General features: G+C 41.2%; 1 protein-coding gene across 1 annotated transcript; it reads right to left on the bottom strand.

The window, feature by feature from the left end:
- Window positions 1–5,403: 5,403 nt before the first annotated feature.
- LOC129855205 (gastrula zinc finger protein XlCGF48.2-like) lies at window positions 5,404–13,832 on the bottom strand. The gene is made up of 2 exons (XM_055922620.1): window positions 13,574–13,832; window positions 5,404–7,203 (listed from the first exon to the last, which is right to left on the bottom strand). Exons 1-2 carry the CDS (start codon window positions 13,770–13,772, stop codon window positions 6,188–6,190), a joined length of 1,215 nt encoding a protein of 404 aa, XP_055778595.1. The 5' UTR covers window positions 13,773–13,832; the 3' UTR covers window positions 5,404–6,187.
- Between the last annotated feature and the right edge of the window lie 624 nt (window positions 13,833–14,456).

Here is a 14,456-nt window from a genome sequence, read left to right as displayed (position 1 = left end):
TTACTTGCCAAGACAAGGAGAGCTGAAAAAGAAAGTGTAATTACAAAGATCGCCTCTCTTGTTCAAAAGCCTGTTGAAAGTCTCTCAGAGGAGGACAAGTCTGTTCTGTTTGAGCTACAAAACAAGTTGGATGATATGTATAAACTGAAAGCAGAGGGAGCCTTCGTCAGATCTAGGAAGAAGTGTCTAGAGGAGGGTGAACAAAATGAATCTTATTTTTTCTGGTTAGAAAAATACCACTCTAAAAATAATACAATTCAACAATTAAATATTAATGGTCTCATCACAGATGATTCCAAATTAATCTCTAACTGTAGTTGTAACTTCTACAGGAATTTATATAGTTCTAAGTATTGTGAGGTTTCCTCAACTCTTTTTGACTGGGGGATGTGAAATCATTTGGGGAGGCTGAGAGGGAACAGTGTAATGAACCTATTATAGTTGAAGAGATCATATATTCTATTGAACACCTTCAAAATAATAAGTCTCCTGGGACTGATGGTATATCTGCTGAGTTTTACGAAACTTTTTCTCAATAGTTGGCCCCAATAATTGTCCCCATGTTTTCTGAAAACATTACAAATAATGCTCTCCCTCCCAGTTTGACTCAATGTCTGATTACATTAATCCATAAGCCCAAGAAAGGCTTGCTTCTACTTGATAATTGGCATCCAATCTGTCTGCTCAATAATGACTACAAAATATTAGGCTCTATATTTGCAAAAAGAATGAAGGCAGTATTGGACTCATTTATAGAAGAGACCCAATCTGGTTTCATGAGGAATAGACATATATCTAATAATATCCAACTGGTGTTAGACCTTATTGACTATTCTGATTTCATCTTTGAAGATAGTTTTATTGTTTTCTTAGACTTTTATAAAGCCTTCGATACAGTGGAACATGAGTTTCTATTTCTCTCCCTTGAGAAATTTGGTTTTGGGGAAATATTTTGTAGTACTATTAAAACTCTTTATATGAATGGGAACAGTTCAATTAAATTAAAACATGGCACTTCTCCTAGATTTGATTTGAAAAGAGGAATTAGGCAAGGTTGCCCAATTTCGCCTTACCTCTTCCTGCTTGCAACCCAACTTCATACAAGTTCTGTTAAATCCAGCAATATAAAAGGGATCTCTATTGCGGACAGAGATGTTATCATAAGTCAACTTGCAGATGACACAACCCTCTTTTGAAAGATGCTGACCAGATTCCTAGAGCTGTCGATGTGATAGAATATATTTTCCAACGCATCTGGTCTTTGCCTAAACCTTAATAAGTGTGAATTGTTTGCTGTTAAAGACTGTGTGATAGCCTCTATATGCAATATTCCAGTCAAGGAAAAAGTAACATACCTTTGGATTACCATATCTAAGGATCAACAGGAAATATGCTCATTAATTAAATGTTATACCTATTATTGGAAAAAAACTAAAAGAAGTTGAACCATTGGTTGCAGAGGGATTTATCATTGAAAGGTCAAGTATTGCTTTCTAAAGCTGAAGGTATCTCCAGATCTACTTAGGTAAAGCGGTTAACCAGGTGCTTTTCAACTTCATCTGAAAAAATCGTACATATTATATTAGGAAATCTGTTGTTATGAACTCTTATGAATATGGTGGTCTCATTTTTTTTTTTGATTTACCTAGTTTGAATAATACTTTTAAGATAAATTGGGCTAAACATTTTTTTTTAAGAATTCAACTTCAATTTGGAATTTCATCCCTCATCATATCTTCTCCCATTTTGGTGGCCTCAATTTTATGTTACTTTGTAACTGTAACATTGATAAGACTCTTGCAAAATGATCTGCTTTTCATAGACAAGTATTCATAGCATGGTCGTTAATATATAAACATAATTTTTCCCCGCATAGGTATTTAATTTGGAACAATAAGGACATTTTGAATAGAAACAAGTCTTTCTTTTTTAAGAACTGGCTCAATAATCATATCCTGCTGGTGAGTCAACTTATTAATGCAGAAGGATTGTTACTCAATTATGAAGCATTTTTATCTCGTTACAATATCCCTGTAACACCTAGAGAGTTCGCCATAGTCTTTGATGCTATTCCATCTGGAACTCTCATTTTATTTAGTGGTGTAGCCAGACCTCACCTTCTTGACCTACCCTCGCTTAATCCAGGTGACTCTCCAATAGGGAAAATATGTTTCTCCTTGCTCCCGCAGAACAACAGATCTATACTTGCTTTATTTCAGAGGGATAGTGTATCCATTCCTTATATCACAAGTTACTGGAATACATTGGTCACTAATATCTGTTGGGAAAAAGTCTGGTTATTACCACACAAATACTTGCTTGTTAACAAGGTCAAAGAGGTCTCTTTCAGAATGATCCATAAGTATTACCCTGCGAATCATTACCAGAAGAAACAAAAAAGACATTAACATTGATTGTACTTTTTGTGTTGAGCATCCAGAAACAGTTTTGCATTTATTTTGTCATTGTCTACATGTAAAACAATTATGGAAAGATATTCACAGTTTTATAATTGTTAATATTCTTGATGACTTTTGCTTGTTATGGGAGAATGTGCTGCTCGGGTTTCCTGAACCATAATAAAGATAAAGAAAAACAATTTTACCTCATAAATCTACTTGTGCTAATGGCAAAGTTTCATATTCATAAATGTAAATTCACTAATAAAAAAACTCTTCCGTGTTTTCTATAAGGATTTCAAGCAGTACATTAAGACCATTCAACATTCTTCTAATAAGAAAGCTGTTAAAACAATCAATATGTCGGTTTCTTTTAAGGTCTTTGTATAATCTGTAATTTGTTGTACCCCCTAGCATATGTTATCATTGTCTATTTATGTACTTATTGTATGTATACAGACTTTTCTACATTGGTAATAATAAATAAATAAATCAACGAAATAGAAAAAAAATAAAAAATGTTATTTGATTGAATAGAAGTTTCGCAATGGTTAGGATGTTACGAAAGCATTGATACAGTATAAGAAGACAAACGTAGCATTTTGGCATCTTACATTACAACTTACGTGCATCTGACCTCTCATTGGCTGGTATGGTATCACCTGATCTTGGCTCCTCCTCCCACCTGCCTTCCATCTTTGAGGACATGTACATACAGTGGGGGAAAAAAGTATTTAGTCAGCCACCAATTGTGCAAGTTCTCCCACTTAAAAAGATGAGAGAGGCCTGTAATTTTCATCATAGGTACACTTCAACTATGACAGACAAAATGAGAAGAAAAAAAATCCAGAAAATCACATTGTAGGATTTTTTATGAATTTATTTGCAAATTATGGTGGAAAATAAGTATTGGCAAAAGTTTATCTCAATACTTTGTTATTTACCCTTTGTTGGCAATGACAGAGGTCAAACATTTTCTGTAAGTCTTCACAAGGTTTTCACACACTGTTGCTGGTATTTTGGCCCATTCCTCCATGCAGATCTCTTCTAGAGCAGTGATGTTTTGGGGCTGTTGCTGGGCAACACGGACTTTCAACTCCCTCCAAAGATTTTCTATGGGGTTGAGATCTGGAGACTGGCTAGGCCACTCCAGGACCTTGAAATGCTTCTTACGAAGCCACTCCTTCGTTGCGTTTGGGATCATTGTCATGCTGAAAGACCCAGCCACGTTTCATCTCCAATGCCCTTGCTGATGGAAGGAGGTTTTCACTCAAAATCTCACGATATATGGCCCCATTCATTCTGTCCTTTACACGGATCAGTCGTCCTGGTCCCTTTGCAGAAAAACAGCCCCAAAGCATGATGTTTCCACCCCCATGCTTCACAGTAGGTATGGTGTTCTTTTGTTGCAACTCAGCATTCTTTGTCCTCCAAACACGACGAGTTGAGTTTTTACCAAAAAGTTCTATTTTGGTTTCATCTGACCATATGACATTCTCCCAATCTTCTTCTGGATCATCCAAATGCTCTCTAGCAAACTTCAGACGGGCCTGGACATGTACTGGCTTAAGCAGGGGGGCACGTCTGGCACTGCAGGATTTGAGTCCCTGGCGGCGTAGTGTGTTACTGATGGTAGGCTTTGTTACTTTGGTCCCAGCTCTCTGCAGGTCATTCACTAGGTCCCCCGTGTGGTTCTGGGATTTTTGCTCACCGTTCTTGTGATCATTTTGACCCCACGGGGTGAGATCTTGCGTGGAGCCCCAGATCGAGGGAGATTATCAGTGGTCTTGTATGTCTTCCATTTCCTAATAATTGCTCCCACAGTTGATTTCTTCAAACCAAGCTGCTTACCTATTGCAGATTCAGTCTTCCCAGCCTGGTGCAGGTCTACAATTTCGTTTCTGGTGTCCTTTGACAGCTCTTTGGTCTTGGCATAGTGGAGTTTGGAGTGTGACTGTTTGAGGTTGTGGACAGGTGTCTTTTATACTGATAACAAGTTCAAACAGGTGCCATTAATACAGGTAACGAGTGGAAGACAGAGGAGCCTCTTAAAGAAGAAGTAAGTTACAGGTCTGTGAGAGCCAGAAATCTTGCTTGTTTGTAGGTGACCAAATACTTATTTTCCACCATAATTTGCAAATAAATTCATAAAAAATCCTACAATGTGATTTTCTGGATTTTTTTCCCTCATTTTGTCTGTCATAGTTGAAGTGTACCTATGATGAAAATTACAGGCCTCTCTCGTCTTTCTAAGTGGGAGAACTCGCACAATTGGTGGCTGACTAAATACCTTTTTGCCCCACTGTATATTGTTGGAGCGGTCACTCAACTATATTGTCAATATAATAATCTTTGCTCATAGTCCTTCTCCGGTGAGAGTTTGGTACTGGAAGTTCCTCTGTGCGTGTGTGTGAGATACTGTTTGAGAAGAAATGTTTAGGGTGTGGTCCATTGTTTACGAAAAGGTATATGTCTTGAGTTTGGCCAGCAGTGAGTTTATTGATGTTTGACAATATTCTATGTGTACAGTATGTAAATATGTTTTCAGTTGGTTTCATTAGAGAGGCTTTGCTGGCTTCGAGGTCCAAGTGATTTATTGGAAGAGCCCTCCCTTACAGTGATTGTCTTTTGAAAATGTATTTGTATTCGGGCAATTCCATGGTAATGGAATTACACAGACTCTTTTTAAAGGGAGATTATTTTCATGTTAAAATGTGTCGAACAAAAACCATTGATTTTAAAAAATCGATATATATTTTAACAAACCATACAACTCTCTGGGGACGACCACAATGGAAATAGTCTGGGTAGCCATTTGATTAGATGTTCAGGAGTCTTATGGCTTAGGGGTAGAAGCTGTTAAGAAGCCTTTTGGAACTAGACTTTGCGCTCTAGTACTGCCCTGCCATGCGGTAGCAGAGAGAACAGTCTGACTTGGGTGGCTGGAGGAAAGAGAAATCAGAGGAAAGAGAAATGTGCAGGTAAAGACACCTCACGATAAACATGTATTATCAACATTTATTCTGTTATACAAAAGGCAGATAAAATGTACAATCTCTGGAAAAACACATTTCTCAAGCTTCATTCATATGAATGGGTCTACATGAGCATATTACAACACATTTTCTTAATTGTCAAAACATGGAAAACAAAATAAATACAAATATTTTCCCCTCAGAGTAGATATAGGCATCAAACATCGGTAATAACAAAAATGGTAAGATTCCTTCAGCTCCTGAGACTAACAAAAATCTACTGTTATTGTAAAAACTACTTTAACAACATCAAACAAGATATAAAGTAGCAGATTTCAACATTTAACAACATATTTAACTCTAAAAACATGTTTTATGTACAGACGGAGGACAAATGTTCAAATGTCTGTTGTGTCATCCTATAAGTAATGAGCAGGAACTGCTCAAAAAATCCACTAGCTGCTCTGTTAGATAGAGATGGAGAGTTCTTATGTTCAGGCAGTAATTCAGTCATATCTTATTCACCCAAGAGTAGTGTTCTGAGGGGCATCTCCTCTCAAGTGGAAGTTAGAATGTGACTCTGTCTTCTGTCTCCAGACCTTTTCCCAAACAGCACATTATCATGTTTTCTCCCTTGTCATGATTGTTTATGTAACTTTGTAGGAGTTCTGTCATTTTGAGAACTCCTGCAATCACTGCACCTATACAGTGATATACAGTCTTTGATTGTTATTTAATGTACCCGATTGGGAAATGCATTTTCTACTATGAGGACATTAGTATGGTCTCTCCCGTGAGTCCTCGTGTGCACTTTCAGATTGGTGCCAGTGCTGAATCTGGTTGTCCTTTCTCTCCTGTGTGAATCTTTATATGCACTGACAGATTACTGGCAACGCTGAATCCTTTTCCACAATCAGGACAGAGATATGGTTTCTCACCAGTATGGGTCCTCATGTGTCTTTTCAGATCTCCAGTCTGCATGAAGCATGTACCACAAACAGGGCAGGAAAAAGGTTTCTCCCCTGTGTGGCTCCTCATGTGCACTGTCAGCTTACTGTTCTTGCTGAACCATTTACCACAAACATGACAACACAACCTAGCTGCAATGTGAGTTTGGAGGTGCTCTTTCATACCTTCTGTGGACTCCATATGCTTTCCACACACTCCACAAAGTGTTTCTTTATCCTTTGTATGAGTTTGAACATGTTTAATCAATGAGCCCATGTAATGAAAATACTTACCGCACACCTTACAACAAGGAGTAGCATGACCTTGACTGGATGATTTCAGGAGGGACAACTGAGTAGATTTCTTACCCTTAGTATTGATACGGGACCTTTGTCCTTTAACCATCTCTGTTCTCTTTGATTTGACTTGCTTAAAACCTGATGGAGGTCTTTTATTCTCCATACCACTTTGAACTGCAGAACAGACTGGATTTACTGCAAGGGGGGGCTGAGAGACACTGGTTGGTTCTGATTCCCTATAGTCCTCTCCATCAGGTTCTGTTTTGATCTGTTCAGTTGTAGTACTGGGTAGAGTGTCTCTCTCTTTGTTTCCTTCCTTTTGAGCGTGATAGATATTTGAGAGCTGAGTTGGGTACGCCAAACAGTCACTTTTCACACAGGCAGGAGTGAATATGTCATCTTTAGTAACAGTCTCAATCCGTTGAATCTCCTCTTCCTCCTGACTGGTCCGGAGATCCTCCTCTTCATCTTTAAATTGTATGGTTTCTGGGTCCTCCAGCCCCAGATTGTGTCTCCACTCCTGCTCATAGTGCTGCTGCTCCGGGGGGATCTCCGCTTCAGAGAGAGTGAGCTGCTGGAAGTCTGGAAGAAGGATAAGACAGAAAATGTAATGACATGTATGTAACAAGGTAGGAACCAAAGTATTGGTCAGTGTTTCATGTGGGACCCTAATTAGTGATCAACTTGGGAAACGTATAAAAGCACCCCATAGTCCTCCTCAGGTGAGAGCTTGGTACTGGAAGTTCCTGTATGTGTGTATTTTGAATAATGTAGTAGTAGTAGTAGTCATCGTAGTCGTGTGTCCCCCCCGTCTGCCGAAGTTGGGACTTGGGAGTGTTCAGAATAATTTCGGTTTTACCAGAGTAATTGTACATTTTCATTGAAAATCACTACAATAAAATGTGTTTTAGCTGTCACCCTGGCCTGATATTGGCTACACTAGCTACTTCCCTCTCCTTACTGCAGGACAGCAGCCGGCAAGCAGGAGCGAAGGACACACTGTGCCGCGTGTTGTTGTGTTGCCAGGTTGCAGCTCAAACTCTCCCCACTGAGCGTTAGACTGTATCACGGTGACATCCAGAAGGTTAGCAATATTACTAATGATTTCTCGTGTAGGCAGCTATCCTACTCAAAATATAAAATCAGTGGGATGGAACAAATTGGCTATGTTAGCTAGCGGGTAGTGATATAGCTGCATGGTGAAGCAACTTCTGCCCAGTGGGAACCAACAGTGGCAAGCAACTCGATACAACACCGTTGCACTGGTCATTCACACCGGCTTGTCGTTAAGTTAGCTAATTGTCATGTCACGGTGACATCCAGATGGTGACCAATACTACAAGTTATTTCTCCCTCACCCATCGAAATTTACATCACTTTCTTTTACAAGTTTTAACTAGCGCCATGCTGCTGTTGTTGCCAGCTAGCATAAACTAGCTAAATAAGTGCATCGACAAAGTCGTCCCCGGAGTGACCATACATAAATATCCAAACCAGAAGCCATGGACTACAGGCAACATCCGCATTGAGCTAAAGGCGCCGTTTAAGGAGCGGGACACTAATCCGGACGCTTATAAGAAATCCTGCTACGACCTCAGACGAACCATTAAACAGTCAAAACGTCAATACAGGACTAAGATTGAATCATACTACGCCGGCTCTGACACTCGTCGGATGTGGCAGGGCTTGCAAACTATCACGGATTACAAAGGGAAACCCAGCAGCGAGCTTCCCAGTGACACGAGCCTACCAGACGAGCTAAATTCCTTCTATGCTGGCTTCGAGGGAAGCAACACTGAACCATTCATGAGAGCACCAGCTGTTCCGGATGACTGTGATCATGCTCTCCAAAGCAGATGTAAGACTTTTAAACAGGTCAACATTCACAAGGCCGCAGGCCCAGCCGGATTACCAGGACACATACTCAGAGCATACACTGACCAGTTGGCAGGTGTCTTCACTGACATTTCCAACCTCTCCCTGACTCAGTCTGTAATACCTACATATTTCCAGCAGACCACCATTGTCCGTGTGCCCAAGAGCGCCAAGCTAACCAGTCTATACATGACTATCGCCCCGTAGCACTCACATCTGTAGCCATGAAAAGCTTTGAAAGGCTGGTCATGGCTCACATCAGACACCTTAGACCCCCTCCAATTCGTATACCGCCCCAACAGATCCACAGATGACGCAATCTCTATTGCACTCCACACTGCTGGACAAGAGGAACACCTAAGTGAGAATGCTGTTCATTTAATTCTGAGCTATAGTCAAAACCATAGTGCCTCCAAGCTCATGACCCTGGGTCTGAACACCTCCCTCTGCAACTGGACCCTGGACTTCCTGACGGGCCGCCCTCAGGTGGTGAGGGTAGGCAACAAGACGTCCGCCACGCTGAACCTTAACACGGGGGCCCTTCAGGGGTGCGTGCTTAATCCCCTCCTGTATTCCCTGTTCACCCACGACTGCGTGGCTGCGCACGACTCCAACACCATCATTAAGTTTGCTGACGACACGAGAGTGATTGGCCTTATCACGGACGACGAGACTGCCTATATGGAGGATGTCAGTGACGCCAGGAAAACATCCTCTCCCTCAACGTCTGCAAGACAAAGGAGTTTATTGTGAACTACAAGAAATAGAGGCCCGAGCACGCCCCCATCCACATCGACGGGGCTGTAGTGGAGTGGGTCAAGAGCTTCAAGTTCCTTGGTGTCCACATCACTAATGAATTATCATGGTCCACACACACCAACAGAAGTGAAGAAGGTACGACAATGCCTCCTCTCCCTCAGGAGGCCATAGGCCCTCAGATCCTAAATGTTCTACAGCTGTACCATTGAGTGCTCTTGACTGGCTGCATCACTGCTTGGTATGGCAACTGCTTGGCATCTGAGTGCAAGGCGCTACAGAGGGAAGTACATACGGCCCAATACATCACTGGGGCCGAGCTCGCTGCCATCCAGTACCTCTATACCAGGCGGTGTCAGAGGAAGGCCCTAAAAATTGTCAAAGACTCCAGTCACCCTAGTCATAGACTGTTCTCTCTGCTACCGCATGGAAAACAGTTTGATGCACCAAGTCTGGAACCAACAGGACCCTGAACAGCTTCTACCCCCAAGCCATAAGACTGCTAAATAGGTGGTCTGGATAGCTATTGGTTATCTTCATTGACCCTTTTTGCATTAACTCTTTTGACTCATCACATTCACTGCTGCTACGGTCTATCTATCCTGTTGCCTAGTCACTTGATCCCTACCTATATGTCACTAGCGTAACAGTTTCTCTGGACCCTCCCGTAATGTTAATGGGTAAATGTTTATTAGTAGGCCTATTTGGTCGTCATTTTCTCATGTTAAGCCTAACATTTCATGAAGCTATTCACTGTCGTATTGCTGACATTTTTAGACTGCTGGCTGGTGGCAATTATGCAATTACTTGTTCATGAATTAAAAGTAGGAAATTTAAACATCATACTAATCAGCTGCCAATTTGTTTTTATTTATTTTATATACACACACTGAACAAAAATATAAACGCAACATGTAAAGTGTTGGTCCCATGCTTCATGAGATGAAATAAAAGATCCCAGAAATGATTCATATCCACAAAAAAAAACATGTCATTTCTGATGGACAATTTTCTATACATCCCTGTTAGTGAGCATTTTTCCTTCGCCAAAATAATCCATCCACCTGACAGGTGTGGCTTATCAAGAAGCTGATCAAACATTACACAGGTGCACCTTGTGATGGGGACAATAAAAGGCCACAAAAATGTGCAGTTGTCACACAACGCCACAGATGTCTCAAGTTGAGGGAGCATGCAATTGGCATGCTGACTGCAGGAATGTCCACCAGAGCTGTTGCCAGAGAATTTAATGTTAATTTCCCTACCATAAGCTGCCTCCGTCATTTTAGAGTATTTGGCAGTATGTCCAAATGGCCTCAACTGTAGACCATATGTGACCATGCCAGCCCAGGACCTCCACATTCGGCTTCTTCACTTGCGCCACACGTACAGCTGATGAAACTGAGGAGTACTTATGTCTGTAATAAAGCCCTTTTGTGGGGAAAAACTCATTCTGATTGGCTGGACCTGGCTCCCAAGTGGGTGGGCCTTTGCCCTCCTAGGCCCACACATGGCTGTGCCCCTACCCAGTCATGTGAAATCCATAGATTAGGGTCTAATTCATTTATTTCAATTGACTGATTTCCTTATATGAACTGTAACTCAGTAAAATCGTTGAAATTGTTGAAATTGTTCAGTATACAACTGTCCTGTATAGGCTACCTGAACCTGCATGACATGACCCATCCTCGCGCTCTCTCCCAACTTGGATAGAAAGTTGTGTGTAAAACCAGTCTTAATGCCAAATAATAGTCAGTCCACACTCAAAACACTAGCTTACTAGGGATTGTTTCATTATGCAGTGTACTATATATATATATATAGATACAATCTTCGGCAAAATCATTCGCAAGGAGATTCCTGCAAAAATATTATTTGAAGATGAAGATATATATATACACACACAAAAGTATGTGGACACCCCATCAAATTAGTGGAATCAGCTATTTGTCACACCCGTTGCTGACAGGTGTATAACATTGAGTACACAGCCATGCAATCTCCATAGACAAATATTTGGCAGTAGAATGGTCTTACTGAAGAGCTCAGTGACTTTCAACGTGGCACCATCATAGGATGCCACCTTTCCAACAAGTCAGTTTGACAAATTTCTGCCCTGCTAGAACTGCCCCGGTCAACTGTAAGTGCTGTTATTGTGAAGTGGAAACGTCTAGGAGCAACAACGGCTTAGCAGTGACGTGGTAGGCCATACAACTCACAGAACAGGACCACTGAGTACTGGAGTGTGTAGTGCAAAAAAATGTTTTGTCCTCAGTTACAACACTCACTACCAAGTTCCAGACTGCCTCTGGAAGTAACGTCAGCACAAAAACTCTTAGTCAGGAGCTTCATGAAATGGGTTCCCATTGCAGAGCAGCCGTACACAAGCCTAAGATCACCACGCGGAATGCCAAGCCTGGGTTGGAGTGGTGTAAAGCTCGCTGCCATTTGACTCTGGAGCAGTGGAAATGCATTTTCTGGAGTGATTAATTACGCTTCACCATCTAGCAGTTTGACGGACGAACCCTGGCGACAGATTTGTGTGTTTTATTAAGACAGTATGCCTATTTTCCCTGTTTTCTTGCACCGACGAGCCATTAAATCGCATTAAGGAGGAAACTGACACCTTTGCAGCCTGAATGGAGGACGGTTTACCACGGTCACCGAGGAGACACGAGTGTATTACCGGCTGGGCACATTAATCCCAGACGATAGTGAGGATCAATTGATCCTCCCCAGTGAATTTCATAAACATAAAATTGTGAAACATTAAAGTTATCCTTTTTTAGATCAAACCATACAAAAAATATTAACATCGCCAAATAATTGATTAAAACATAGTTTTACAATGAAGGTCAACAGTAGCCTCAGCAGCACTCTGTAGGGTAGCACATTGGGGTAGCCAGGGGACAGCTAGTTTCTGTCCTCCTGTGGGCACATTGACTTCAATACAAAACTTAGGAGGCTCATGGTTTCTCACCCCCTTCTAAAGACTTACACAGTAATTATGACAACTTCCAGAGGAAGTCCTCCAACCTATCAGAGCTCTTGCAGCATGAACTCATGTTGTCCACCCAATCAAAGGATCAGATAATGAATCTAGTACTGAAAGCATAAGCTACTGCTAGCTAGCACTGCAATGTAATGCATAACATGTGGTGAGTCGTTGACAAAGAGAGAAAGACAATAGTTGAACAGTTTTGATTAATTTCTTCCAAAATTAAGAAGCAAGAGAGAGAGAGAGCTACTGTATATTTCGTAGTACATTTTATTTCACTTTCACCTAGCTAGCATCTGGCTCAAACAGAGAGGGATGCTATGTTAGCTAGCAGAATATGGCTATACAACACTGGAACTTTTCCAAGTCGAAGTAAGCTTTTGGTTTTATTAATTTATTGCCACTGGGGCCCGCCAGTGTAACTGCTAAACTGCTTGCTGCTGACTGTACTGCATGATTGTAGTGGGTTTATTAACTTGTTCTAGTAGCTACGTTAACTATGACGTGACAACTATGTTGGCTGTGTGTGGTTAGCGGTCATGATATGGAAATGTTGTGCACTGAAGTCCACAAGCAAAGGGAAAAGGTGAGAGGAGGAGAGCGCGTAGATAGATGCAAGAAGGAATTATATATATACACATACACACAACAAGCTGTTTGTATGTGGCTGCTATGAAAGTGAACTGTGTTTGCATGTGATGAGGGGTGTATTGATTCTGTTGAAAAACGTTTCTTAAACGGAACAGGATAAACATACCTGAATTTGTCCAATAGAAACTCTCATTTGCAACTGCTGGACTAATGATTATACGCTATATCAGCTAGATGCAGGCAAGAGTTTGCAAGGCGGTATTGCATGTATCACTGTCTGTCACCTTGATTACTCAATTATCTCGACCTGTGCATCTACATTGTAAACTTTCATTCAGAGGCTAGGTTGTAGCAACCTCATGATGGATCCAGGGAAAATTCGAGCATCATGTAGTAGCCTAAACCTTTCGATGTTACATTGAGCTAGGTGAATGGAATATGAATGACAGTCATCTGATATGTTGTAATAGAAATTAGGCCACGCTCATAATTCTTTTAACATCCTTCCTCATCTTAAACGGCACTGACCGCGAATGGTGAGGATCCAAAGCGCCCACCCAGGCTAGGCTTTTTGAAATTAAATGGAACAACTGCTGGCATTAGGCCATTTAGACATACCCGATCATTTTCATATTACACTTCCTCTAAAAAAAATAACCAACTTTGGCATTGCTCCTTTTATTTCGTAAAATTGAGTTCGAGTTAGTTAGACAAACGTAATGAGTAACAAACCTGCTCTGTGTAGGTTTAACGGTATCTCAGGTTGAAGAACAATGTCGAGCAGCCTCTGTAGACGGACAACTTCCTCCTGATACTCTGCTATCATTTTTTCAACGACCCCGAATATCTCATCGGCAGCAGCTGTTAATCTATCGTTGAGAAAAACCCTCAACAACTGTATTTTAGACATATTTAAAGAATACAAATACATTAGCTAGCTAAGTGGCTGTGCTGTTTTCATCCCATTCATGTCCGTGCAGCAACATCAACATCCGGCATTACTAAGTAAAAAAGGGAATCCACTGTTCGTGCACCTTCAAGTTAACACATTTTGCGCTTTCGCCACCTGCTGGACTGGAGTGTAACATGGCCAATGTACTGATGTAGTAGCACGTGTCAAACTCATTCCATGGAGTGTCTGCGGGTTTTCGCTCCTGCGTCCGTAAATTCACTCTGGCTATCTACTTTGATTTCAGAGCGCACTCGTCTGAGTGTTCCAGAGCGCAGAATAACTGATGAATTTACAAACGCTCAACAGCTGTTGAATATGGCCGGTGTCAGTTGGCAAAAAAAGCGTAATTAAATTGTTGCCAGCAGCACAGTTACAGTCACTAACGCACTGGATAACATGATCATAGCCTAACCAGCTCTGCTAGGTCGAGTAAAATGGTAAGAGTAGGGGTTCTCTCATTTGTGTCTGGAAGTAGATAACAAGCTAGCCAACACCAACCAGTTAGCTTGACTAATATTGTGAGGTCAAAGCGCTAGGATCAACCCTGAGCGCTTGCACTCTGAGCTCACTCACATTCCAGATTGAATTTATGAACATCCTAGGTCTTAATTGAAAGTAGAAACCAAAAAACATTAGACACCAGGCCCTCCATGGAATGAGTTT

The sequence above is a fragment of the Salvelinus fontinalis genome, chromosome 5, assembly GCF_029448725.1.
Source record: "Salvelinus fontinalis isolate EN_2023a chromosome 5, ASM2944872v1, whole genome shotgun sequence".
In the NCBI taxonomy this organism is placed as follows: domain Eukaryota; kingdom Metazoa; phylum Chordata; class Actinopteri; order Salmoniformes; family Salmonidae; genus Salvelinus; species Salvelinus fontinalis.
Note: the sequence above shows the minus strand (reverse complement) of the source record. Positions and strands in the feature narration are given on the sequence as shown.

Coding starts and splice junctions, on each gene's coding strand:
- LOC129855205 (XM_055922620.1), bottom strand. CDS start 13,772: ATGTATTTGTATTCTTTAAATATGTCTAAAATACAGTTGTTGAGGGTT. Junction 7,204..13,573: donor GTTAAACCTACACAGAGCAG/GTTTGTTACTCA, acceptor TCCTTCTTCCAG/ACTTCCAGCAGCTCACTCTC.